Below are 25010 nucleotides of genomic sequence, written 5' to 3'. Positions count from 1 at the left end.
AGAGCTGGAGTTGGCTCCTGAGGATTTCATGGTCCTTAAGTTCTGAGTATTTGCCATAGATTTGAAGTAAAAAGGACTTGTGAAGGTCCAGCAAGAGCCTCCGTGGCTTGTAGCAGAGGGAGCCCATGGTCTGAATTGGATCCTGACTAGTGTCACCACATCAGACCAAAGGACCGTGTCAGCTTGCAAAACCTGCAGTCTCACCCTAAGCCAGCTGGATGTGAAATGTTTAAGATTTGCTTAAAAGCCTTATGCTTTCCTTTCATTTTACTAGTTTAGTCATTTTCCCTCTTGCCAAATAAATGCAATTATAAGCAAGTAAAAAGTCTTTTTCAAGTCAACTGTGCTGACTTTTAATTCTACATGAAAACCCAGCTGCTCCCTGTGCCCTGCCCAACAGGTAGTTAAATAAACAGGCCCAGGTGAGCAAAACTGCCAGTTTGAATCCTTCTTTATTCCATTTTCTTTCCAATTAGTGAGCTTGTGCAAAAAATACATGCCTGACAGCTCCTAAGAGTTTGCTTATGCTCAGCCTTTCCCCAGAGTTTCTGCGTGCAGCTACAGAGCAGACCTGACAGCATCCTTGCACTCTTCAGTGAGGGCAGCATCTCTTGGCCTGGTGCCAGGAGACAAAGCTTCTTCTTGGCACTAGCAGGCCTCTGCTCCTCTGCCTGTGCCCCTTCCTAACTGGAGGTCCAAGTCCCGCAGCTGCTGGAGGAAGCCGGAGTTGGGGCAGATCCCTCTGTGGGAGCGCACAGTCTGGATGGCGCTGGCGAGGGACATACCTTCGCAGATCATTAAGAAAGCGAGGACAAGAGTTGCAGACCGACTGATTCCCATTGCACAGTGAACCAGTACTTTGCCTAGAAAAAGGAGAGAGATTTTCAATTATGCCAGCAGACCTCATGGTGGAGTTTATTGTGCTGGAGCAGAGATGGAAGCTGGTATTGGGGATGGGCAAGCAGGTGTGTGCAGCCCTGCAGAGCAGCCCTGGTGCAGCTCCCCTGGTTGGGGAACATGCGGTTTTCACTGGCTGGAGATGGAAAATTTGTAATTGTGTTCCAGGATCCATGGTCACTTGTTTGAGCTTAGCTGTCAGCCTGACAGCATACCCTTAACCCTCCTGCCCAGCCTGCCATCCGTTGTGTCCCTGCTTGCTCATGTGTGGTTTTGCGAGTGATGTACTTGCTGGCAAAGTTTCAAGAGCTCATGCTTGATGGCCGTGCTGTGGGAAGCAGCCTTGGCACGTTACTTAGTACTAGAGGGCTTGAAAACTTGGGATTTCAGAAGTGCAGTGCTCAGGATTTCTCACTGCTTTACAGCAACACTCCTGGTTTCCCACAAACTCTTCTTTCTTCTTGCTTAGGGCAGTAATGCTTTCTGAGGGTGCTGACTGCTGCCCAGGCTTTTTTTGCAAGTGTGTGAAGAAAATGGGCATTATCATTAAGAACAGCTGTTTGTATATGGCATTTGCAGCAGCTCACTTATGCATTTTTATTTCTATAGCCTATCCCATACTAATCACTGTCCTTCCCTAATGCCTGTATTTTCCCCTGTTTATTAAGTGACCAGTAGGAAGACAATTTATGAAATGTTTTTAGTTTTCTAGACATTTCAGTGCAAGGTGTGCATCTTCATTAGGAGTTCATTAAGAGTAACATCATGAGTCCTTCCCTTGTTGCCATAAGTGAGCCTCAGGGAACACCTTCCAGGGATCCAGCAGGGTAACTCCCTCCTTCACTCTGCTCTGCTTTTGGTTTTCATGCTGTGATCATGAATTGAAGCAGCCAAAGAAGCTCAATTCTGTATTGCAACTGCCCCCTAGTTTTCTAATGTGTGACTTTGACCCATTGGAAGAAGATGAATATTTTTTTAAATAGTCTTATTTGAAATTAAAGAAAGTTTTTTAATTAAAGGAAAATTTTGCTCTCAGATGGAAGAATTCAGGTTTGTGGTCCTTTCCCTCTAGACATAAACAAAGAGCTCATTCCAAAACCTGAAAATTTGCATCTTGTAAATATTGTAAAATGCCTCAACTTTCACAAACATGGTAAGATAAATGAGAAATTTTTAATTGAGAGTGAAACTCAATTGTTGTATAACTGTTCTACTCAATTATAACCATGCCTGAACATTTTCAAGCTCTCTTGTCCTTTGCTGCAATCAGATCTATTTTTCTGACAGAGACTGTGGCCCAGCAACTCAGCGTTAGTAGAGTAACAAGTGATTCAAAGCAGACATGAACCTCTGACTACCAAATGGACAGCCTCCCATTAAGGCAGCTGAAGAAAATGTCTTTTTAGCATGGAAATTTCTGAACAGTTCTTCACTGGAAATCTTCACAAGTTTGAAACAAAGTATTTTCTACTTTTTAAAAAAAATTTTTTTAGGCTGTCACATATGTGGTCTCTTGATTCATTGTATAGCTGTACGAAATGCAATTTAGTGGCAGTACAATTTATATCCAGAAAAGATGAAAAATCAGCGACGACAATCCCATGTTACTTTTTTCCTCTGGATATGGAATAGACTATCTCTGATGCTGCTTCTCTGCAAAATGTAAGGAGGTGTACAAAGAACAGACAGCTTTTCAGGGTGAGTTCCTTTTTTGTTTGTGCTTACAGCATTTTAATCTCTCTATTACTAGGGACCAAGACAAAAATATTCTTGTTGGATGATGAGCCTAGATCCAGACAAAACCTTCAGACCGATTGCCCCCATCCCCCTAGGTGTTAATTCTGGATACTTTGTCCACAGCTTTGAATCTTAAGTCGCATTTTGTTTATGACAGAGTATTTATTTAGCAACCATTTTAGTTCTGACTAATGATGATGGCACAGCCACATGCTCAGAGAGGGTGAGCATGTGTTGTGAAAAGCTGCTCTGGCCAGCAGGTTGAGAGAAGTGTTGAATTCCACAATGTATGTGACACAGCCACCTCTCATTATCCTGGCATGAGAAATCCGAGCGCTGCCCTAAAGATAGACATGTCTTCCGCAGAAATAAAGGGACAAATATAGTCTCCAAGGAAGTGGCAAAAACAGCTCTGGTGACAGCAGACTTGGACCAGGCATCAAAACCTTTGGGGGAAGGAAGAGGTTTTCCAATGTAAGGCCAGTTTTGCAGAATTTCTATTTCTGTTTTCTCATCCAGATACAGTTTCATAGAATTTACTGAGATACTGATGCCCTTATTCAAGTTGCATTGCATCTATCTGTCAATTCCATTAACTTCATGTAAATTCTTAGAAATAACGTCCTGCTTTTTATGGGCATATGGAGAAATGTTTCACACCCCTGCTAAAAGATAATGCTAATGTGAATTTCCATCAGACTTCTTATTCAATGTGCTGCACTTCCATTAGCCTTCCCACCAACCTTGTAGGGTATGTATGCTGTATTATCTTCCCCAGAGGAGGCACCTGGTGTCCAATAACCCTGGTCTGAGATTTTCAGAGGAGCATAAACGAATCAGGAGCACAATTTCACTTTGAAAAATAGTGTAAATAGGGCTAGGCCAAAAGATTTTTGAAAAATCTTTGTTTCAGTAGTTTGCCGGAGGCCTAACTGCAATGTGTTGGCAGGAATGGGAAATCCAGACATTCACCCCAAATGTGCACCCCAAATAACAGAAGCCAAGAAACAAAATGTTCTGAGAAAATCTTTCTTGGAATCAGAACCACGCTTTTTCATTTGTTGTGGATTTTTGTTTTTGTTTTTTGTCCTTGTCTGAAAACTTCTGAGCTACCAGCACTCCCCAACTAAAAGAATCAGAATTTATGGTTTGAACTGCATCATAAGGGAGAAAAACAAACAAGAAAAAACCATAAAGAACTGGCCTTCATGTTAGATTTTATTTTGCATCACTGTGTACTTTGAAATTAAATCTAAATTTGTGCATAAACTGGATGGGAGACAGGAGATCGATGTTCTGAATCTAATTTTTGTAAAATTGTTTGAGTCCTTCCCCCCCACCTGTATGAAGACTTCTGCCTTTGAAAATGCTCTGCCCCACTAGCAGTCTTGAACTGAAGACCAAACTGAGCATAGGTGTAAATGCTGCTGTTAAATATTGCCTGTTGTGTTTTTGTTGGAGGCACAGAAAGCAGAACAAATGCCAGGCTCCTGCTTGTACAGGCTGGCTTTCTATTGTTTTGTGTCTGTGTCTGAGAGAGGACTGTGTCCAAAAAGAATACACTGCATTTTCTTCCTTGTTTTTCTGGCTTATCTGCACTTCAGAAGAGTTCTCTTCCATCAGGAAAGAGCTTTTGAAGGTGTCTCAGCAAAAACCTGGACAAGCCCCAAGTATTGACCTTGGTCCTAATCTGCATGGTTCTCTAATCACTTGTTCCCACGAGGATATAGGTATATTATCTCTTTTACAAGTGCAGTATGTATTCCAACATTGTTAACCTCTGTGCATAGTGAAACAAGGGCTATGATAAATGCTGGTACACTGACAATAAAATGACTTGTTTGTTGCAGATAAATCAGTCATGTGAAATGATTTAATTAATGTAAAATTGCTCTAATGAAAGCAGATTTGAATTTACTGTGTGATTATTTTTAGCAAACAAATTAAATGTTAAACTTGAGTAAGGAAACAAAAGCTGTGTTGCTATTTGGTTCTGTTTACAGGGTCAGACCCTCGTCTCTTAGCAGTGGCTGCAAATGGGTGAAGTGACACTCTGAGCCCCTGGTGACATCCTGCATGTGACCAGCGCCTGAAGCACATCTGCTCCGTGGGCTGACTGCGGTGGGCGATGCCAGCCATTCCATCAGTCCCTCGCGGGACGCAGCTGAGATGTCCCAGCACTCAGGCTTGGATTCCTGGGTGGCTGCTGGAGCACAGCCACGGAGAGCAGTGTTCACAGAGCTCCACTGTTGTGTGGTAGGCAATGAGGTTATAACCACATCTCCTGCACCACAGAATCCGTGCCATGAGCTGTCATCTTCCAACTCTGTCTTCCCCACCCCCATCTGATTTAACATACAGTGCAAAAAGAAGCTGGACTGGTCCCACATTAGGAGACCATGTTGCAACCTTCTCTCTGAGCATGAAACAGGATCCCTTAGGAATAATGGGATTAACTGAGGAGAAGTAGGGGCACTTAGCTTCTGGCATTATTAAATCTTGCAATCCTTATTTGAAATTTTGCACCACACATCTCAAGCTACTTTTTGCAGAGGCAGACAATAACTGTCATCTGTCTGGGATTTGTGCAGAACAATAATACTTGGTTTTTAACAGCGGATTATGGATATTCTATCCAGCTCATGCCTGCTCTAACTCTACTAACATCAAAGGGTTTGCACTAGGGATAAAGTTTGCACATTCAACTTTGTTGGCCAAATTCAAGTTAGGAAATTCAATGTTGTTGAACAAGATCAGTCATTAAAACACATAATAACTTATTGTCCTTTTGCTAATCATCATTAAATGAGCTAAATGTCCTAAACTAGCCCTTGCTTTCTTGCAGGATGGATTCAATTTGGCATAAGATGAGGCTCCAGATCTGTCACCCATAGTCAATATCCCAGCTGCCCTCACTCCATTGGATCCAGCTGAAGTATTCTGCTCAGCAGGACAGCTCAGCTGGGCTAATGGGCCCTAGGGGCTTGTTCTACTATTTTCTCATCTCCTGTTAGGTTTTAGCCAGGTGCAGAATCCACTGCCTATTTCCTGATTAATCCAGTATCTGTTTTGTCACAGCTGAAAATAGCAAGAAGCCTACAGAGAGCTTTAAATAGTGGCAAGTCAGAGCAGGTAAGAGCTGTCATCTGCTGCAGAGTGGGAGGTCAGACTGATGTATGTAATGCACCTACAGTGGAGTCAAGCAAGAAGACCTTTTTCTCCAAAATTAAGCAGCTTTCATAACTCCCACCAACAAGAAGGTGACAGGAGAGGGAGCCTAGCTTTTCATTTGGTCTACTGAAGTGGAGGAAAGGAAATTACTTTGAGAGAGTCTGCCATTTCAAGATTTTAATGGGTGGTTTTAACCTGCCTGTTTTAAACATGTTCAGAGGTCAATAAAAGGCAAAGCTCTCTACTTGGGAATTTTTCTCTCAGCACAGTCTTAGTTTAATAGTTTTCATGACATGCTTTCATCAAGGTCTCTTTCCCTTCTCCTTCTGTTAGACTTCACAAAACCCTGCTGATTTACTTTAGGTTTAGCTGCACTCCAGAGAAATGCAAATTGCACAGGTGGCTATGCAAAGGGTCAAGACTGATATTCAAGGTGTTGTCCTTTGAGTTTGAGCATGAGGGAGAAGGCTAGTACTTTCCCAACTCCATGTTTTTCCTGGTAGGAAAGGGGACAGATTGTGTATCTGTTCACTCTTGTCTGAGTCTTCCCAAACAGCTCTGTTACATGGGCAAAGAAACTGCCAGGCTGTGCTGAAGGAAAGGCAGTCAAAGAAGTAGGGATCATAAAATAATGCTGATGTGGCATGGCTGCAACAGTACTGCACGTACTATCTAATTTCTGCAACAAAGACTATGAAGGAAGTCAGGGTGTGATGCAGCCATTGACCACTGTGACAGGAACAGCCGCCAGGCAGGAGCAAGTCTCTGCTTCCTTTTGCTCACACTCTGGCATCTAAGTTTTAAGAAACTGAATTAAAAACAAATCCCTTACATCACCAAAGATAATAATTTTCTGTTCAGCTAAGGTAGGAATCTGGAATAAATCTGTCTGTGCTGTTTTCTGGACTTGTCTTTTTCAAGCATGATGGAGATAACAGTTCTTATCTAATTCTAATGAGTACTTGATTCTTAGTTTTAAATACATTTGTGCCTCATACAGTCTTAACTTTGACTTGTCCTCTTAGGTAAAAAGGATAAAGTATTTCTGTTAAAGAAATAAACTGACGTTGAATTTGCTTGTAACAGTTCAGCAGCAGTCTTAAATCATTTCTCAACCAAACAGTAGCACCTTGTTACATCCTGTATTTAATATGGACAGGCCTCTTGTCACCTGGTATTTTTTGTTTTGTTGTTCAATTTCACTGCTTATCATAAACACCACTTTTTTCTTCTTCTAAATTATGTGAATAACAATCCCCTCCCTGTCTCATCCCTGCACAGGTCATGGGTATTTAGCTGCTAAATTTCTGTACCTCAGGAAATTATGCTTCCAGAACATCTTGTTTATATATTTTCTAAACTGTTGCACTTTCCTCAAAATGATGAATGTCAGCAACAGCTGGACAGCGTATGATTAAATTTCACCTTGTCTCCATTCCCAGAACTCTACTTCCATATGGAGTTCAGTAAAGCAATACTAAAAGCATGGGAGCAGGGATAAATATGCCTTGAGCTGTAACTTGTTCTGCATTCATAACTTAGCATTTCAGCATGCATTTTGCAAAGCACTGGTTTTGTTTGCTATTGTGGCTTCTACAATTCATCTGCTGTTTTCTGTCTTTTGTCAATTGTTTTGGAACTTTGCTTTTACACACACATAAATGGATTTTGGATCTTACCTTTCTCTGGAGCACTGCCAATAATGACTTCAATTGCAAATAGCGTATGCTGTAATAAAAATGGGTGAAAATCCAAATTCCCCAAATGCAGCCCAAAGTTGCACAAGGGCAAATATTTTCTAACAGAACAGAACAAGCCCTCCAAAGAGCAGGAAATGCACAGCTACCTAGCATGAAGGTTCCTGTTTGCAGTTACTGAGCTTCCCCATCCTGGCTAGTAGGGTGTGGATCAGATCTACCAATACATAGAATTAAGCTGGGTAGTTAGTACTTTAGGAACCTGATTGCAATTAAAGCTCACCATGATGCAAGCAAAATGGTTTGCTGAGTGTACAACTGTTCTCTTATTAAATCACTTACTTTTGACTAGTATCTGTACGGTTTTGTGGCACAGTGATGACTTGCTTTTGTGAAGGCCTGCCCTTAAATAGTAATGATCTCCTATTGGCCCCCAGCCTCTGGTGTTGCACCTGGCACGTATTTAGTGAATCTGAGGATTTTGTGGGTTGTCTTCCTATTTAAAAGTTTTATTTTTCATAGCAACAGCATGACATTATTCCAGACTGGTGATGTTGCTTGATCTCCCTTCTATAGAATTGCTTTCTAGCAAGTTCTTCCCTATTCTGTTTGTAGGACTTGCACAGATTGTAGCATTATAGTTGAATCTTCTTACTCAACTATGATACTTGCCCTTGTCTTTTATTTTAAATCTCATCACTAATTTGAAAAGATCAAATAATGTCAGTGTGTCCCTGTAGGTAATGAAGGACACTTGCTATTTTGTCTTTTGCTGATGAATAACACTAGGCATAGGGAGAACCCCTTTAAAAGCCTGTTTAGTGCATCCTTCCCTGTTTCAGTGAAACAGGAGAACTACCACTAGGAGTTCAGGAGGCAGGTAGGATGCTACTTTGTTTGGGTATCTCCATTCTTACCTACATGCAGGTGAGTTGGTCTATGTTAAGTAATATTTGATAACTTTCCCTGCTTGTCTACTATGCAGAAAATATGCAACACGCACAGATGGTCTAGTTACCTCTTGGGGAATTCAGGGCTTCTCTGATGTATTGAGCAACTGGATAGAAATGAATGCTGAGATCAAAGTTTGGGTTGTCCTCTGCTTCTACTCCGTAGTAATCCACAGGCAAGTCGTTGTAGAACTTGGGCCCAGTGTTGATGCGGAATCTCCCGGCAGCGGCATTCACGACGTGGGAGATGCCCATGCGGCTCAGCTGGGCCTTGTCGCGAGCGACGTACCTGGAAGAAAGATGGGGAATTGTATCTGCCTGCTGCATTGCAATGCAGGGAAGAACATGCTGCTGATGGGGAGTTTGTTACAACTGCAGAAGTGGTAGTGGCTATTTTTGGACAGGTTGATCAGGTTCAAAGTGTTCATCAGAATGCTGTGTAGTGACAGAAGTTGTTAAGAAACTAACTCTTAGATTTCCCTCATTTTTTTTCCCAAACATATGTTTAGATTGTTCTCAATTGATGAAAGGTTGTGGTGGAGATATTTCTGCATAAGCTCTAAGGGTCTTCTGCTTTCAAAGACTTTGTCACCAAGTCATCTCTGCTGAGTATTCATTAGTTCAGAGGACTGATACCATCTGGCAAAGTGAGGAGAAAATGAGCTTGATCCTGTTTTACTCAGGTTCAGCATGACTGCCTAAAGTAGCAATGCCATAGCTCCAGTGGGCTGTTGCAGTGTGTCACTCCTGCACTAATACAGGAGGAGAAACCAGGAGGTGGGGGATATTCTTTTTAGTCAGTTAGGACACGTTTTCTCTATGCTACAGCATCCTATGCACAGTTCAATCTTGTTCAACACAGACCTGTTGTGAGAGGTCCCCAGATTATTGCCTAGCTCTCTGTTTTTAAATAAAAAGTGGAAGATTTGGGGGAAGAGTTGCAATAACCTTCAGCCCTTCCTGTCTCTTACAGGTCTCCCACATAAAGGTTTGGCCAGACTTCATCCACGTGCCCTGTGGGGTGTGTGCGTGTGCAGAGCAGGCGCCGCAGCTCCTCCAGGGATGGTGTCCCAGTGCTGCTCCCACTGTCGGGCATCCAGCTTGAGGCACTTCTTATCCTAGGCCGCCGTAAATCCTGGCTGCACAAGGAGTCCCAGGCCATCCTGAAAGGTGAGAGAAGATATTCACCACCAGCCAGAGATATTTCTGACAGGCTCCTTTCTTCCTCTTACCTTGTAGAAAAGTTGATTAAAACTTCATTATATTTTAAACAATTATTTTCTTCATAGGAAATGGGGAAGTTCCTACTACTGTCTGGAATTCTAAATGCTATTATTAGCACAGAGAAAATAGCACATTAGCACAGCCCCTGATATGCCAGCACAAGGCTTCTGCTTTCACATGGAAAGAGGTAATGCTATGGAAAATGTCTCGTGTAAATATATCTACTCAAAGGGTGTAGAAACAAAGAATTAACATAGGTATACTGAGGTTTTCCTTTAACCAGGTAACTAGGGCTTTCTCATATATACTTAATCTGATTTGTCTTCTGATTTGCTCAACAGTCTAATCTGGACTGAGTAGAATCAATAATGCAAAATCTTATTCACTGGTCAACTATTAATTGTCAACTTCAATGGGGAAAACTCTGTAAGGAGTAGTTTGGTTCTTTCCAATGATATTTACTGGCCATACTGGTTGTCCTCATGAGAAATGTTCGTGGTAGAAAAATCTGGATTAGTTACAGTGATTCCAGCTGAGCATTTATATGAGCATTGACTAATTTTTTTTAGTAAGTTGTTTTAATTTGCATTCCTCTCCTCTCTGCTCCCTCCAAGAACTATCCAATTTCTAATCTTGAAGCAAGTACTTCAGTTACAAAGAGAAACACTTTTTTTAAGGCATCACTTTATCTTTGGAATTATTTTGTTTCCATATGGTACATTTCTTTTGAAATAGTGGCTCCTCTACAGTGTTAGCTGTAGATTTGAACTGTTGGGAGGTTTTTAGAAGAGGGTAATAGAAATTACATTTTTCCCAGAATTCTGTTCTAAAAAAATATTATACTTCTCTTCTTGCATGTTCTAAAAATGACCCAAATGTCTGCATTACAGAGATAGCAGGAAGTCTGTCAACTCATGAGCCTTAGAACAGAAGCACCTGTCTACGACTACAACTTCTAGGGTGAAGTTGTAGTCAGTGAGTAAAAGTCTTGCTCTGGCACTGCCTGAAGCATGTCTTCTACATAAATGATTTGAAGGGTGGTTTGGAGTAAAACAGTCGAGGACAGCAAATGTGAAATCTTGCATCTTTCTGCAGAACATATCTATTGTTAACAAATAGGTTGCATTTACGTTCAAGCACCTTCATTGACCATTTATTTTCAAACACCAACTGCGGTGAAATGTTCTCCTAGTTTCCCATCCAGGTATTTTTTCTAGCTCTAAGTTCACATTTTGATGTAATTTTATTTTTTTTTTTTTTTGCATGCACAAAGACCGAGCAAGACGATCTGAAGGCTAGCCTGCTGTGGGAGCTCATTGCACCTTCATATTAATACAGTGCCTTGCTGAAGGGCAAATGGAGCAACTAATTCCCTGAAATATCCATAGAAAAGGAGGGAAGTGTCAGGCCACAGAATGGTCTCTATAAGTCACCCTTCTGCCATGCACATGAAGTGATCTGCCTTGCCACCCAGTTGCCAAGAGGAGCCCTCTGTCATTTCAGTACACCTTCTCCTGTCACCTTCATGGCAGCTCGGGCCTCTTGGGTACAGTAAGCTTTCACCAAGTGATGTTCCCAGAATGGTCTTGTATTGTTACAAGAGCATTACAAAGAGCTCCACTGTGGAATGTGCTCCCCTCCCAAATGTGCATATCTCCTCCAGTGTCAGCTTTTACTGTGAAAACAAAAGCAGATGTTCTTGCCCATTTTGGGTGGCTTTATGCAAGAGGAGGCATGGAGGAATTCCCTACTGGAACAGGCATTTTCCATTGATTTTGATCGCTGCTTTGACACTGGCCACCCCAGTGTCCCCTGTGCCAGCTCTGCCTGGCTCCTGCTGGTGATCTTGGACACTTCTCTGATCCCATAAAGGAGATCTGCAGCAGAAATGGGACTTGGATTTCCTGTGCCCTGACCACAGGGCCATCTGCCAGTTCATTAAGTATTTTCAAGAATAACAACCTCCTCCAATCCTTCCCACCTCATAATATCTGCAGCAAATGTTCCCCTTTTTTTGATGTACCTAATTCCTTGTGTGGCTAATGGCCACTCCAGGGCACTTCTCACTCCCTGTAAAGTTGCTTTAAACTGTTTTGTTTTTTGTTTTTTTTTTTTCATTCAGTACTGCCTGTTATCCTTTTCTCTTGCCCTCTCCACTGTATAAATACATTGATTTTCCTATTACCTCAGAGGACTGAAGGCTGCTGTCAGCCTTGCTTTCCTAAGCCTCACAGGAGCTGGGTAGATAACTGTGACATATAGCGCACCTAAGGAAGAGGGCTCCTTCAAAGACTGTTTTGTTTTGTTGGAATTGTTTCTAAAAGGGAACATAAGTGCATAGGCTGGGCAAAAGGAGGTACTGTGTGCTACATGGATATTTAAAGCTATGTAATAACAGCCTTTTTAAGATGGGACTGCTTCTTCAGAATTATCCCAAGATGACTTTGAGCTTGTGCTCACATGGACATTGTATTATAGATAAGGAATTTACTCCTGTTGAAACACAGGAAGAAAGTAAAGTGGTCCTGTGAAAGGTCCCAGATAACATCTCCTTCATAACTGGGATTCCCGTCTGCCCTGCAGGGAATGCCCCTACAGCCTGCATACACTGTGGATGCTTTGGTTGGGTTTTGGGTAATTCAGTAACTACAGCTTTATCTGTAACAGAGCTGGTGCTATTCAGTGCCATGCTGGGGAGAGGGCCTTTCGAGACTTTAGGTTCCTTTACAGGTGTCTCAGTCCTTGGAAACACATGCCACCTTTTATCCAATTTCACCAATTCCATGATACTTAAACAACAAAATGAAAAGACAGTGTAATTTGACAATTTAACATTACCTTGATACAAGATCAAATTGAGAGGATGGTATGAAGGCTGAGATGAAGCAGCAGAAAATCCTGCAGCATGATGCTGTGGTAAGTCAGGAGGAAAAAGCAACTCTTGTGTCTAGGATATTTAGTAGAAAGCCTTTACAACCTCTGCCTTAACTTGCATTTTCCAATGCCAAGATAAAGGAGGGATCTGTGTATACTAGAAAAATGTTAATATGCTCATTTCAATCAAGTGTCAAATATTTTAATATCCCAGGGCCTATGTTGGCTTTTCTGTATGGGTAGAACTTAGCCATTTTCTTATGAAATTAGTAAAAATATTTCCAAGTCTAAATCCTGAAAACAATGTAGCCTCCATCCTGTGTTTTCTTAAGCTCCTATGTGCTATAACCTTGCCATCCCAGTGAAGATATCAGTCTGGCTATACTTTGAATACACTGATTTGTGGTGGTAAAAGACTAGGCTGAAGCTCAGGGCTTGGCCAAGTAGGTCATGTCAAGTTCATGCCTATCATGTATTCAAAAGCCATAAACATTTCTCAGAAAGCCTATTCCCTGGAAAGGTTCCTCCAATGTTTGAGAGAGGTTTTGTGTTGCTACATCGCCACACAAATGACAAGTATTACTGTCATCATTCTTTCTTCCTTAGCGTTTAACCCAATAGTCTCACTGGAGTCATAATTTATCAATTGCTAGGGGCACTATGAGATATAGGTGGTATGAATCAAACGGCAATGACTGAGGTAGGGCTGGCTGGACTTGAAAGCTGAGACAGAGGCAGTGTCTAGGGAGGCACAAGGTATTTGAGTAGCCAACTGTTTGTAACAAAATCTCTTCAGCTGGAGGATGTAATCTGAACAGCACTTCCAAATTTAGTGGAGGCTTCCAGACCCGTAAGTGTAACCCAGCTACGCATTTAGGGCAAGGCACCCACTTGGTGGGACGTGGCAACATCTATTAGGTGGACTTGCTCTCCACAGCTCACACAAGGCCTATGTTGAGGAGCAGACTAAATCTCTGTACTGGACAGCTTTGAGCAGCACAAGGCAAAAACATTTGACTTTTTTTCCTCTCAGTATTGCACTGGTGAACATTTTCTGTCCTAACTTTAAAAGAATTATGATGCTTCCCCACTGTCAAAGTAAAATTTTCTCTGTGTGCCATCCAGGGAAATCAGCAGCTACATTTTTGATACAAAGCACAACTCAAATGTAAGGAAGAATTTAATCAACCATCCTGGTTCTCAAATATGCTGAATTTAGCACTGTTTCCACTGATGTTATGGATTGCCAGGCCTCAGAAGCCCCAGAAATGTCTAATTTTTTTCATAGCATGTCTGTGGGCCAGGCTGTAGTTCCCAAACCTAATAGTCTTGACTGTTTCAGGATGTACATTAGCATGCAGGCCCCAAGGCAGGGTGGCCTTGGAGGTTTTTTTTTGACTGTAGTATAAAATACTCTCTTGTCATCAGCTGGTTAGTGCATTTGTATTTACCAACCATGTGTGCAGTTCCTGACAGCGGCTAGACAGACTCAAGCATCCTTTGATGTGCAGCAATGTTGTACCAAGTGTGCAAAACCTGGCCACCTGCTGATTTTGCAAACTCTTCTGGGTCTTGAATGTATGTTTATTTTATTCTTTAGCTGTGGGAAACCAACTCTATAGAGTTACTGCCCTCACAGCAGCTTTGAGTGGATAAGAGAAGTGAAAAATATGAGCAGCAAAATTAATTTTCCCTGATCCATCCCTTCCTCACAAAATGCAAAACCATGGGCTGCTGTACCTGGTCACATATTTGTAATGTAAGTGGGATCCTAACCATGTTTATGAGTCAGGACAGAGGCATGGACAGAAACTCTGCCAGGCAGAGGAATGTACATGTAGTATACTTTACAGGAACCATGGCTGATAGGTAGTACCACCACAAGGATTGCAGAGATAAGAGGTAATTTATCCACCCCAAGCTCTTCTGTGGCTTCTTCACCATTGAAGCTTGGGTATATTTGTTTTTGAATTGGACTTTTTATTTACTAGTTACAAATTTTACATGCTCTTTAATAGTGTGCATTGTAACTATTTAAAGCTGAGTATTAAACAGGCCCAGACACTGTTAACAATCTGCATGTTACGATATATTCTTTTGTGTAACTCCTTGTTATAGCATCAGCTATTAAGAATTTATTACTGGTGCATTTTAGGTAGTGCTTTACAGTCATTTAACTACAGCCATCCAGCAATCATTACATAAATATGCATTGAGAGCAAGAACCTCAATGTTAGGTGACCCAAAAGGCTTTTACCTGCCAAGACCAGAGTTTGGGCCCTCAGGTGGCAATGATGTCATTGCATATTCAGGGAAACAGAGAGTTTAAGGCTCTACAGGGAGCTGTGTTCCTCCCAGCACTAGGTGTTCATGAAGTCATCAGCTGGAGCAAGAGCACTGTAGAGCTCTAAGGACCTGAACTTGGCTATTGGCAAGCAAGAGCAAGTAAAGCAAAGTCGGTTCCCTTCCAGCCCTAGGCCCAGCAAAGATGTGACTTTTGGCTGTGAGCACAGCTGAGCTGCAAAACTAGACCCTCTGGAGCCCACTGGTACCTCTACTCTCAGCTGCCAACTGCATCCTTACACCCGTTAACGCAACCTGATCTGGTAGATCAGCAGACATACTTCATATAACCCAAAGACAGTAGCTTGTCCAAAATGCATCTCCCACATCTCCATGCTATTTATGACTGCAGCACCATGCCCACATTTGAGAGTGTCTATAGCTCCCAGCCAGGCTACTGCTCCTACTCAAATATTTTTGCTGGTGTCCTCTCCTGCAATGGACTTCAGCCATCAGACTTCACTGTCAGTTCTGACAGTCTGTAACTCCTTCCTCCATTCAATACTGGCATTTTTCACTACTTCTTAAGAAAACAAAAATCCCAATCTATAGCATTATAGCACTAAACAGTTCTTAGACATGCTATCAAACACTCTTGATATCACTATGCTTACACTTGAAGACAAGCTTACCTAAAATGTAGTTGTTCTGTGTTAAGGCTGGCTCTTCTGGGCTCAAGAATTGTTACATCACTGTATCTCTCTTGCCTCCAGCAATAACATGTTGGGGGTGAAAACTGGTATTCTCTGAATTTGTAAACTACATTTTTCCTCCTAAAAGCACCCTCAGAAGCTTACTGAAAAGTTGAAGGATGAAACATTTCTGAAAGACAGGCTGGCAAGTTGATGCAGGTTGCTCTAAATCAGGAGCAACATGTGCCACTTTTTCTCTTGGAGCTGCCAGTCAGAACCAGCTGGGTTGTCTGGCTGACACTGGTTTTTTGGTACATCTACTCCAAAGTCCTCACCCTTCCTGAACACATAAATCCTAGCTGCTTGCTCATGGCTTGTAGCAATGCTTTACCAGTATTTGCTGCCTACACTTGCAGGGAGCGTGTTTTGCTCTTGTTACTGGATGATGTTAGTACAGCATGACCCTGGGGAGACATACAAGCTTGGATTTATTCACAGATGGCCTGAAATGTGCTGAGTCTGTTCTCTGATGCAGACCTGGTGGCCTGGAGGCTCACCTTTGTGATGCTCTTTAGCCTCACACTGTCACTGTGTGGGAGACAGAGCCTGTTCCTGCTGTAGCACAAGCACATTCTCTGCTCCATCTCCGTGGCTGTTGGGGCTGAAATTGCAACTACCGCAGAGCCCGAGTCCTACACTCTTTTGTATACAGTCTGCTATGTAAGGGGTGCTGATCTGGACAGCACGCGTCCAACTGAACACAACCTGAGAAAGCCAGGTGGGTTGCTGGGTGTGCTGCATTGAGCTTGCTCAAAGGACGAAGTGTCACTTGGGTCTTGTTTCCAGTCTCTCAGCTATGGTTTCATTGTTCAGTTGCATATTCTTAATCTAGCCTCATCTAATTTTCCCAGGTCACCTTCTAAATGACCTGAAGTCATTTCTTGCCTGCTTTGGCAAGGTTTAGAGGCCAAGGATTTCCTGTGCTGTGCCTTGCACAAAACCCCAACTGGAATGCAGTCCCTTAGGTCATCATCCTGTGGCCCAAGAGAGTTTAGCAGCCCACATCTGAAGGTGAATGAGGCTGCTGTTAACAATAACTAATACAGCAGTGTCCTCCAGCCCAGAACTGAAAACATCAGGCTTCAGAATTCAAAGAATCCCATTACAAATGAATGGTTTCTGCCCCAAGGATCTAACCAAAAGGATGGCACAATGCAAAGCCTTTCTCCCCTGTGACTAGCTCTGGTATGTTCTTCTATCATAAAAACAATATATTGCTTTTTCTTTTTTTTTCTTTTTCTTGTGTCTCTTCGGTTTGAGGGCATTAGAAGTTTCATTGCTCTTTGTTCTTGTCCTGTGGTCTCTACCAGCGCCACAAAGACAGCTCTGTGCTACCCAACTTAGAGGAGAGAGCAGACACTTATCCCCCTACACTGGCATAGCAGGAGGGTCGAGTAACCTGCTAGGAAGTAAGATGGGAAACAGCGAGAGGTAGACAGCCAAGATTCCCTGGTGTTTCTTGGGCACTGGAATGCCTTTCATACATGTTATTTCAGTGATCCTGTGAGGAACAGGGCTGTGCCCACTGCACAGGTGCAGATGGTGAAGTTAAGCTTGATGATTTTTCTGTATTTCTCCCCAAGGCTGAGCTGGAGGCAGCTGAAGGGCAGAGTGCTGCCAAACACTGGTAGCAATAGCTGGACCTGAGTGAAGAGTTGCCTTTGGATTTAACGTGGGTTAAAAACCTCTACTCACCACTAGTGTGCAAAAGACAGCTTACAATAGGAGGTGAGTAACCATCAAGATTGGACTTCCATGCTCTTGGGGACAAGGATTTTAGGAATGCTTTGGCAGATGTTGACTTCAATACTCAAAAGAAAATTCAGAACACATAAAATCAAACCAAGGACAAGAAACCCTTTTATCACTGTGCTCCTGATACACTTCTTTCTGTGCTTGCAAAGGCTTTTTATTACAGTTATTTAAAAAAAAAAAAGTATAATCTCTTACTAAATGCGGGGACATAATGGCTTTAAAGCAACTGCGCTAATTGTTTCTTTATCTTTCTCACACACCAGCCTCTCTGATCTGAGACTTGCTAGCAATTTGATAGCCATGGCAAAATGTGGAGAGGTCTGGAAGGTTAGTTCCAGTAGCCTGTATTTCACACCAGTGTCTTCTGGCAGAAGGATAAACCACAGACAGAGCTGATTGCAAGTTCCTGTGGCCCAGGTTTCTGGCTACAAAACTGGGAAGGATAAACACCTTCTTAAGCACTGCAAGACAGAACAACAGAAAGGAATGGAAATCTGCTTGTAATGCAATGGCTAGAAGCAATCCAGCTGGTTTGTTTTATTCCTACCATGAGAACTATGGTCAGTCCCAATGCAAGCTTGGCCACCTGTCAGATCAAGTTTGTGAACTCAGGCTGATAGGAATTTGACACGCTCTTGTCTTGGAGCATGCTGGTATGATCAATGCAAATTCCTCCTACAGCAGTGACACAGTGTGTACGCTACCCATGCAGTCGCAGATGCCCCTCATAAATCATTAAAATACCAGCTAGTTCTAATCAGATCCTTTGAGTTATAACGTAATATACTATTTGAGAACTAAAACCAGTAAATCAAGTTAGTACAGAGGTCAGAGTGAGACTGAGCACAGCTGAAACTTGCTTGCTTATGTGTGTATAGTCTAAGAGATGCAAGGGAAGGAGACTAAATCCCAAGTCAGCTAAGCAAATTGCTTTCTTCTTATTGTAAAATCTTGCTACTAAGTCTGTGGAGGCGAAAATATAGGAATTCATCATATTCTGTAGCAGAGCTGATTTGAGGTCTAGAATTTCCCAGCAATTGTGTTAGCTCTTGGGATTATAGGTTTTTCTGGTAATTTGTCCTCCAGGTTAACTCTTACCATTTTTCTAAAACAAACTAGCAGTTAAAAATATGTCCCCAAATGTCATAGATCACCTGCTACAAAAACAGAACATATTTTCTTCCATAGCATAGCAAACAGGTAACTTCTAATACAAAAAAAAAATCAAATCCTATTATAAGGCAGCTGCTGTGGTTGCACTCTTCAGGGCAACCTGGGACACAACAGGAACATGGGGAGGCTGCAGTGCCCAAGTGCTGGAAACCCATAAGATTGTGTCCTGGGTTGCTACTGCATAGACCCAAATAACTGATGCATTCTTTTATGTATGGAAAAGGCTGAGGGCCATCTAAATTTTTGGAGTGTTATCTGACTCAGAGGACAACGTGGTATGGGGTATGGCCAAGCTCCACGGCCAACAAGTTTGGACACCATAAAGGGTATCTGTCAAGGGATAATACTGAAGGCTAACCTCCCCATTTATGCTATATTTGCACGTACATTTTGTTTCTTATGTTATACTTAAAAGAGACAGTAATTGTTTCTTCCCTCATGGCAAAGACAGTCTGGAGCAGAGGATCCTGCTCTGCTTAAGCTGTGTCATTCTCAGTACTGCTGAGTACTTCCTCATGTTTTCTTTGTGCTTTTCCCTTAAACCTCTCTGTCCTAAACTGGACAGAGTGTTTTTAAAGCCCATACAGCAGAGTAACTTGGTATCTCAGTTATACCTATGGAGCCCATATTTCTCTAATGGTCTGCAGGGAAGGCTCCCAGAGGCCCAGTTGTGCTAGCCTCCCTTCAGTCCCAAACATCATCAGAACAGGACTTTGCTCTAATCCTGTGAAAGCTTGTTATTCTGGGCACAGGCTTAGCTTTTGGGAGGTGCAAGTCATATGAACTCTTGGGGTTCATGCTGGCAACTCCTGAGCTGAAACATCTGGTGATGCAAACCACTAATGGTGATGCAAACCAGTGATCCAGAAAGTCACCATAAACCAGTGAACAAAGTCTCCATGAGTCACTGGCAGTAAAGAAGAGAACTAGCAAAAACCAACGCAGTAAGTAACAGGTGGGGAATAGTATGAAACTTGGCCTATTTGAAAGATGCACCAACAGCTCCAAACTGGGTGCACGTATGCAGCAAGATGGATTAATATTGTGTTTTATTTCTAATTAAACCTCAAGTAAGTCTGAATTTCTCTCAAACCTGGTGGCAAAATAGCTGAAACACAGAAGGAGAAACAATGATCAGTTTCATTAGAGGTGCAGTACAGCTTGGTGTGGGAACTTAATGAAGATTTGTTGGTCAACAACAATCTCCCAACTCACTTAACATGCTCTCCATTTAATTTGTTCTGATATTGCAAATGTGAATCCCCAAAGTCAGACTCAGCTTTCATGGCTCTTGTAGTCTCTGCAGTGTCAGCAGGAAGCACAAACCAAAGACCTAAAGCCTGGACTTGAGCAATGTATATTTCTCTTAACAAAACCCAAGCCCAGGTGACATTTTTGGGAGACAGGAAAAAGGAAATGGGAGTCCCATTGGGGGGCAGGGGCTTTTCACAACACTCAGAAACTTGGCCAACATTTCTGGTCTCCTCCCTTTCTTCTCCACAAAGGGCTTGTAGCATTTTTAGACAAACTTGGATCCACTGTACGTTGTTAAGAGAACCTGCTGGGAAATTAGGTGACTCCTGCACTCCAGGGCAGAGGAAATGTGTGTTTCTGCTTTGTGTTTTTAGGAAAGTAGGAAGATGAAATTCAAAATAAAACACAACAGATGGGAATCTCACAGAGACAGACACTGGGAAATGTTTAGACAAGCTTTGTTCCCAGATCTTGAGCTCAGAATTTAGCCACTAAGCTGCAGAGAGACTTCAGAAAGACAATGAAATGCATTTTGGCTTCAAATACAGTTCCTCCAGATTCCAATGAGAGCTGTGCATGTGAATCTGAAGGCAGAGTATAGCCAGCAGTATGGGGAATAGATGTAATATGAGAAACTCTTATGCTATATTATTATAGTCTGAATTGTTTCCATCATTTCAGGTTAAGTAATTCCCCACTATCCATCTCTGAAGTGCAAACAGTACAGCCTTGATGTGCCCCAGGGAAAGGAAGCAAACCAGCCTTTGAATCTTTACCCAGCCTTACTGCTCATATTTTGCTTTCAGTGAGTAAGTGTTCAAATCCTTTAATACTTCATTCCCATAAAAATATATTTACCAGGGGTTTTTGTGGCAGCAGTGAGGCTGTGTTTATTATTTTAGGAACACCACACGACTAGCTTTAGAGAAAAGACAAGGCAGGAGCACAGAGTGCTGCAAATCTATCAGAGAACAGCATGTTTTCCACCTGTTGAGGCAGCAACCACAATAACAGATGCACATAATAATTACCTGTACCTCAAAGGCAGCACCAAGTCCTGCACCTTCTGCTCCCCACCTAGCAGACAGCTTGGTAACAGAATTACAAAAGAGGAGCATTGAGACAGAGTATGTAGCGCTTTGTGAAGAATGAAAAAGCAGCTCTTATTAAAAAGAAACTGGAAGGTGGAAGATGAGAAGGAAAGATCTGAGGCACCATGATGCTAAAAGAAGAGTGGAGCTAAGGAACTCCAAGAGTGTATCTTTTTTTTAGAGCGGCAGTCAGGTTTCTGCTAATACCCTTTCCAAAGCTGCTTTCATTTGTACTCTCAACACTGAAGCTAATTTCCACTGATAAAGAGGTGCCCCACACACCTACTGGAGCCCATTCCTTCCCAGAGATGGATGGTTCTGCAGAGGCAAGAGGGGCACACAGGGTAAGGGCCTCATCTCAAGTGACACCATGAATGACCATGACTGTGTGCCAGTACTGTATTCCTATTCCTCTCTTTGCTGCCTGGCACTGGGATGGTGCTGGAGCCACATCTGCCCTTTTGTTTGCAAGTTCCCCAGAGCACCCGGTGTAAGAAGGGCAGGGGACAGTACAGGGAGAAAGGATGCACAGCAGGCAAAATGTTTTGGTCTTTCCTGCTTAAGTGCTGAGGCTTGTAAGGGTCTTTTTCTCCTCTTCCTCCAACTACCAAAAGGAAAGTGGTGACATTTAGCTGGGTGAGGAGGACTTGGCCCCTGGAGTCATTTGTTCCATGATAGTTCCTTATTGCACAAAGGAACAGATCGTTCCTAGAAAGGATTTGTAGGGGAAATTATCTCAGGCCCCATTTAATCTTGACAGAAGAAGATGATGAGAGGACTGTGTGCTGAGTTGGAGTTTTCCTTTGAATTCCTATGGTGTTGAAGGCAGCACTATAAATAGCCACACTATCCTTTTTACCCTGGTACAATTCTGTCTCCAGCTCCCCATACAGACAGCAAGTCTTCTGGTAGGTATTTAGCAGGAATTAATTTAACCCAGTCCTCTCCTTCTCTACTCTTTTACTCTAATCATCACAATGGCTTCCACAGCCATACAAGCATATTTCCTCAATAAAATTTTTTTCTGAGGAAGACTGCTGATATTAAAAATCTCATTTCTGTCTGAAAATTTGATCCTAGTTATAAATAATCCATAAATAGCCCAAACTATAAAGAGTTAGTATTAAAAAAAGACACAACCCCGCCCCCAACTTCTTACTCTTTCATTTTGTTTCTCCCAGGTTTTGTTTTTGAACTGCACAGCATTTTATTCCTAGTCTGTTTCACATTTTCTCCAGTGTAACTGGCTGGACAGTCTCTCCTTTCCCAGGATTGACTTGTGAACATCAGCTGAGAGGAAGGAAACCTACATCCAGTGTTTCATGGCTATTATCTTAAAGTTAGATCTGTGAGAAATTTAAATACAAACCAGATTGTTATTTAAATAAAATGGGCTTGTTCTTTTTAGCACCTTTTTTCAGCGAGAGATCCTCAGCCTGTAAGTCCAGCTGGAAAGCAAACTCGAATTTCACAAATACTGGAGTTCCTGAGTACAAGGGCCCAGCCGCTGCTCGGGCCTGCCCTGCCGGGGGCTCGCTGCTGGCGCTGGGGGCTGACACTGCTCGGTGCGGGCGCTGACCTCACCGGGGCTGGTTTGTAAACAAGCTTAAAGGTACTTGCCTGGTAGTCGAAGCTCCCGCGCTGCGGTGTCTTGGATTACCTTTGTTTCAGTAATACCACTCACTTTCCTCCTAATGTGCCACCTGCACAACACATTTCTAGCCTCTGCCGGTGTTCAGTTTATTCAAAGCCTATTTTTAATTCTGTTAATTGTAACCCGTACTCCGCTACCCTGTTTGGACCCGCAGCAGCAGCCGGCCTGAGGCAGCTCCGGGGGCAGAGCTGTGGAGGACGCCGGGGCTCAGGCGGTGCCAGCGGCTCTGGCCGGCCGGGGGCGCGGCCGCTGCCGGGACACGGAGCTGAGGGCTGCCCCGCCAGCGGGGGAGTGCCACGGCTGCTCCTCGCGGGGCAGCTGCTGCTCAGCCCAGCTGAGCCGTGAGGGGATGGCTGGCATTAGCCCGTGTGGGGGGCAGCCGGGTCCGTCCCTGCTGTGCCCCAGCCTGCCAGGCGGCGCGGGCCGCCCGCGGCGAGACAGGGCGAGCGCGTTCCAAGCACAGGCCCCGCATCGTCTGCCCCGGTTCCCCGGGGTTTGACCCGAATTCGGAACAGAGCGGCCAAGGCAGCTCCGGGGCTCGGGGCCGGGTGGCAGCGCCTGTCGCTTGGCGCGGCCCCGCCGGCACCCGACCGGCACCCTCCCGACCGGCCCGGGGCGCGCTGGGCCGACCGCGCCACCTGGCGGCGGCAGCCGGAGCCGCGGGCGCGGATGGGATATGGGATGGGATGGGATGGGATGGGATGGGATGTGGGGCGTGCCGTTGGGAGAAAAACCTCGCGCGACACATCACAACCTGAGAAGTTGCATTCTGTGTGTTACCTTGCTGTGTTTACAGTATTTTTACCATCAGAGTAAGTCCAGATTTCCAGTTGTACCATTCAGTGTTTTAAAAGCGCACTAAGTTTGTATCCTGTGAAATGTGTTTAACGTGCCCCTGTTCTAGTACCTCCACTGACTGCTCAGCTCTGCCCTTTGCTCCAGCCTGAAAATGGCTGGTTGGTTCCTGCTTCTGAGAGTGGGAAGGATAAGAAAATGCGGTTCTGCTTGAGGCAGGGGGCATTTCTATAGACAGATATACTGGGAGGGTTTTCCCTGACTTTTTCTGTAAGTTTTAATCACTTTATGATATTTAATTGGTAATGGAAGCATTCATATTAAATTTTGATTTGGGTCTGAAGCATATTTTTTATTTGGCTATTCCTACTTGCTGAGGTTTTGTGGCCTTTGCAGAGCAGCCCTAGAGCTCATGAGAAGGTTTCCTTGTGCAGGGAACTAAAGCAAAGAAGTGTTCCCGTACTGCTCTACTGCTGCTCAGGGACGTCCAATCTACAGGGTTAGTCCAAAGTAAAATCCCCTGAGACATCCTTAGTATGATGGTCAGGTCCTCAGTGCCAAATACTCTGCTTTGTGCTCTGACTCCTATAGTCTGGCCAACAGAGCAGATGTAGGAATCACCTAAGAGCATTATAAAAGGTGTTGAGTTGTCCTGAAGGCAGAAATTATCCTTTTAGACAATACTGGAAATGGCAAGGAATGTTCTCCCTTGCTGCTGTGCTGTTTTTGAGTAGCAAGCTCCCATAGTGGGGAGTATTCATGCCTCTGCATTCCTGAGTTTGGTACTAGGAATACAAACTGCCATCCCCAGCTGGCTTTGGAGCTGGCTTTGTGCTGCAAATGCTTGTCCGCTGGGAACCAGAAGCCAGATGTGCTTCACATAGTTTCCAGGCAGCACTGATCCATCAGATGACAGTAGCTATTGAGCGCTCTTATGGTGGCCCAGAGACACAAAGATGAAAGCCTGATGCCTGTCAACACCTCCCTTGCCATTCCTGTGTGTCTTCAGTTTTCACTTCAGTCCACCTCACAAAAGCAAATGCCACAGAATATGATGTTGCAACGGTAATAACCTTTTATTTTTGAGAAAGAAAATCCCAAGTTTTGTAATTTTGAACTGCCAGACAAATTTGGGATACATTGAATTTTGTCAAATATTTTCCTGCACCAGCCTCAGCTGGTAATCCACCTTCTTCTTTAAAAGCATTTTCTGTAGCATTTCCTGGATGATTTTTAGTACGTAAGATGAACAATATTTGAATGCCCTCTCAAGGAAATGTATTTACATGGACAAAAAAAAGCTCTGATGAATAGCCAAAAGGAAAAGCCTGTAGAGATACCTGGAATAATTTCTTAGAGTGGCTTAAGTTGTTTCCCAGCTGCTCTGCCTTTAAAAAGCCCCTTACCCCAACTCAGGAGCTCCACCAATTGTAAAAGCAAGAACTAACCAGTGCCAGATTCAAGTCTCAAAATACAAACCCTCTGAGATACAGGGAGTGAAGGGGTGGGGGGCAGGTTCATAAGAAAAGTTCTAAGCATTACTGTAGCATAAATAATATGGCATCTTTCACCTCAAATAGCCTAACACTTCATAAAGTGATATGAGCTCCACTAGTTGCTGAAACACAGCTATTTCTGAAGTGGAACCTGATATCTTTCTCTTTTTTTCTTTTTTTTTTTTTTCTTTTAAGCTAGCAGACAGC

The 25010-nt window shown here is 43.2% G+C and overlaps 1 protein-coding gene across 1 annotated transcript; it reads right to left on the bottom strand.

Moving 5' to 3' along the window:
* Positions 1-247: 247 nt before the first annotated feature.
* Positions 248-23081, bottom strand: LOC119702866 (dual specificity protein phosphatase 13-like). Its single transcript, XM_038141518.1, has 4 exons — positions 22479-23081; positions 9424-9615; positions 8521-8741; positions 248-863 (listed from the first exon to the last, which is right to left on the bottom strand). The coding sequence occupies exons 2-4, from the start codon at positions 9612-9614 to the stop codon at positions 649-651; spliced, it is 627 nt and encodes a 208-aa protein (XP_037997446.1). The 5' UTR covers position 9615; positions 22479-23081; the 3' UTR covers positions 248-648.
* Between the last annotated feature and the right edge of the window lie 1929 nt (positions 23082-25010).

This window comes from Motacilla alba, chromosome 6, assembly GCF_015832195.1.
Source record: "Motacilla alba alba isolate MOTALB_02 chromosome 6, Motacilla_alba_V1.0_pri, whole genome shotgun sequence".
Lineage (NCBI taxonomy): Eukaryota > Metazoa > Chordata > Aves > Passeriformes > Motacillidae > Motacilla > Motacilla alba.
Note: the sequence above shows the minus strand (reverse complement) of the source record. Positions and strands in the feature narration are given on the sequence as shown.

Bases quoted from the DNA above. Each gene is read 5' to 3' on its own strand.
- LOC119702866 (XM_038141518.1), bottom strand. From the start codon at position 9,614: ATGGCCTGGGACTCCTTGTGCAGCCAGGATTTACGGCGGCCTAGGATA. The intron at 8,742-9,423 runs GTAAGAGACAGG...TCTTTCTTCCAG, and splicing joins AACCTTTATGTGGGAGACCT to GTACGTCGCTCGCGACAAGG. The intron at 864-8,520 runs GTAACTAGACCA...TCCTTTTTCTAG, and splicing joins AGCCCTGAATTCCCCAAGAG to GCAAAGTACTGGTTCACTGT.